The 3,506-nt window shown below is 43.2% G+C and overlaps 1 protein-coding gene across 1 annotated transcript in view; it reads right to left on the minus strand.

Annotated features, from left to right (window-relative positions):
- Positions 1-2,257: 2,257 nt before the first annotated feature.
- The window catches only part of SLC39A7 (solute carrier family 39 member 7), a 56,302-nt gene continuing 55,053 nt past the window's right edge, over positions 2,258-3,506 (minus strand). Inside the window, exon 7 of the mRNA XM_082264307.1 lies at positions 2,258-2,749. Within this exon, the coding sequence (XP_082120433.1) occupies positions 2,498-2,749 (252 nt within the window). The 3' untranslated portion in view covers positions 2,258-2,497. The remainder of the gene's footprint in view (positions 2,750-3,506) is intronic.

Here is a 3,506-nt window from a genome sequence, read left to right on the forward strand (position 1 = left end):
CAGAAACCGTGCATATTTTTAGCACCGATTACTGTTCGGTGTCAGATCTGTCCACCGCAATCCCGCTAAAAATCGCTAATCACCGCCATTAGTAGCAAAGAAATAAACAAGGACAAATCTTTCCCCTAGTTTGTAGACGAGATAACTTTTGGGCAAACCAATCAATATACATTTATTGGGATTTTTCTTACCAAAAATATGTAGCAGAATACAATTTGACCTAAAATGATAAAAAAAAATTGGATTTGTACATTTGTTTTTAATGGGAATGTTTTATAGCAGAAAGTTAAAAATATTGATTTTTTTTTTTCCAGAAATGTCGCTCTTTTTGTTTTTAGCGCAAAAAAAAAAAAAATAATAATCGCAGAAGTGATCAAATACCACCAAACGACAGCTCTATTTGTGGAAAAAAAAAGAACATCAATTTAATTTGGGTACAGCGTCGCACGACCGCGCAATTGTCAGTTAAAGTAACGTAGTGCCGTTTCGCAAAAAAAAAAAAACGGCCTGGTCATTGAGGGTGTAAATCCTTCCAGTCCAGAAGTGGTTAAAAAAAATAAAAATAAATTATAAATATATTTTTTTTCTTTTAACTTTATTTAACCGCTTGCCGACCGCCGCAAGTAGATATACTGCGGCGGTCAGCCCCTCACAGGCAAAGTGACGTGTATATATACGTCACTAGCCTGTGAGGCTCTGGGAAACGAGCGCGCGCCGCGGTCACGGACCCCCCCCCCGCGCGCGTGACCGGCAGACCCGATGTCCGCCGCTCACTCTGCGATCGTCGGGGGAGAGGGAGAAAGGCAGGCAGCTTGTGTAAACAAGCTGCCTGTCATTCTCCCCTGTGTAGAAACACTGATCATACGGTTCTACTATGTAGGACCGTTGATCAGTGTTCCTACAGCTCAAGCCACAGCCAATGACAGTTAGAATCACGCCCCTAGGGACACACACAGCCCCTCCCTCTCAAATAAAGTTAACCCCTTCACTGCCAGTGTAATTTTACAGTAACAGTGCATATATATAGCACTGATTACTGTAGAAATGTCACTGGTAACCCCAAAAGTGTCAAAAATGTCAGTCAAGGGTCCGATATGTCCGCCCCAATGTCGCAGTACCGCAAAAAAAAAAAATAAAAAAAAAAAAAATTGCAGATCGCCGCCATTACGCGTTAAAAAAAAAAACACCAAAAATGACAAAAATCTTTCCCTTTGTTAGTAAACGCGATAACTTTTCCGCAAACCAATCAAAATACGCTTTTTGCGATTTTTTTTACCAAACATATGTAGCATAAAACAAATTGGCCGAAAATGTTAAAAAATTTTGATTTTTACTTTTTTTGGGGGGGAATTTCATATAAAAAAATTTGAAAAATATTGTTATTTTTGCAAAAATTTACGCTCTTTTTTTGTTTATAGCGCATGATCAAAAAATCGCACAGGTGATCAAATACCACCAAAAGAAAGCTCTGTTTGTGGGAAAAAAAGGACGTCAAATTTGTTTAGGTACAGCGCCGCACGACCGCGCAATTGTCCGTTAAAGTCACGCAGTGCCGAATCGCAAAATACCCCCTGGTCTTTTAGCAGCCAAATCCTCCGGGGCTTAAGTGGTTAAAGTGTTTCAGCAAGGGGGTTGTAGCAGCAAGAGTAAACAGCAGACCTTTCATATAGCCCAGGGATCCACAAACTACGGCCCTCCAGCTGTTTGCGGAACTACACATCCCATGAGGCGTTGTAAAACTCTGGCATTCAGACAGGACTAGGCATGATGGGAATTGTAGTTCATGAACTGGAGGGCCATAGTTTGAAGACTTCTGATCTAGTGCAAGGTCCATATAAAGCAAGTCCACTTTAAGGCGTTCTGTCACATCCACACTACCATTTATTTATCATTCTGTGCCCTTGGCCTGATGTCCTCTTCATTTTCAGGCAGTTCAATGGGTATAACAACCATGCCTCCCAACCAATCGGATCTGTCAAAAGCAAACTGCCATCACCAGGTTTATATCTCTTATGTCTCTTTTACAGAAAAGGGTTTTAATGGCCATTTATGATGCAATCTAGGTGCAGTGTACTTCTTTAACACTCCTGATCCTTTACACTTCCTTTTACCGGTGTCAATTCTATAATTTTATAACTAGGAAATGACTCAAATACAGTCGATTCTCCTGTACAGTATTTATAAAAGTGTTAAGCCATGGATTAGAGTGAGAAGAGATGTAAAAAACAAAAAAAGACCTTTGTATGGACTGAAGGTGATTTGTGATGAGGATATCATGGAAATTCATGTTTAGACAATATTTTGGTCCAGAAAAAGAAATCCAGCCTAAAAATAAAGACCGTGATAGCACATAACGCCACTTGGGTGAGATAAGGAAGTGACATCACTCTTGCAATAGCACAAGGACACCACCAGCATCTGACAATGACCCCTTGGTGCTCTATTATGTCACTATTCACCGCGGCTCTGGTCCCAGCTAGATGGCACCACCAAAATCCTACTCAAACTGTGCAATGAGGACCATCATGGCGACCCCAAGAAGCAGCCCAATGGTCTCCTTAATGGACTGAGAAGGACGAGAGTCTTGGAGAAGTTCAGGGATGACAGAAACTGTTGCGATGTAGATAAATCCACCGGCGGTGAATGGCAGAATCCACAGAGTGGCCGCTTCACCGATACCTTCCGCCAAGAGGGAGCAGGCAGTGCCCGCCAGAGCACCCAGTGCCGTGCTGAGCTGCAGCATCATCGCCTGTAATAGAGAAGAAACCTAAATTCAATGTGCATCCATGAAACCAAAGACTGATACACAGATTGGGTAAGAATGCAACCTAATCCACCTTCCAGATAGAAGAAGCGTGATAAAGAATAAAAACAAGAGGGAACCATGTCGTACCATTTTAAGCCGATGCTGCCAAATTTAACCCCATTAAGACCGCCCGCCACAGATTTACTGCAGCAGGCAGCCTCTCCTGTGCGAACCGATGTAGCCCTACATCGGTCGTGCGCGTGGTGAAGGGGGCCAGCAAGAGCCACCGGCGGCGCGCTTCCACCCCCACTAGGCAGCAGGGATGACGATGCACGGGGCCAGGAGCTGCGATTGCCGCCAGGCACTCGTGATCGCTCCCCACTGAGATAAGACAATGGTCAGCTGTTGTAAACAGGGCTGACTGTTCTCTCTGAAATGACCATAGAGCACCTGTGATTCTTCTATATAGGATCACACTTCTCTATAATCATTTCACAAGCCCATCACCCCCACAGTTAGAAAACACCCCCCTAGACTCACACATAACCCTTTGATCACCCCTAGGTTAACCCCTTCCCTGCCAATGTCATTACAGTGCATATTATTAGCACTGATTACTGTAGTAATGTCACTGGTCCCCCCAAAAGTGTCAAAAAAGTCAGTAAGGGGTCCGATCTGTCCGCTGCAGTGTCGCAGTCCCGTTAAAAATGGAAGATTGCTGCCACTACTAGTAAAAAATAATAAAATAAAAAATCTTTCC

The sequence above is a fragment of the Pelophylax lessonae genome (genome assembly GCF_965119305.1).
Source record: "Pelophylax lessonae genome assembly, chromosome: 7".
Taxonomy (NCBI): Eukaryota; Metazoa; Chordata; class Amphibia; order Anura; family Ranidae; genus Pelophylax; species Pelophylax lessonae.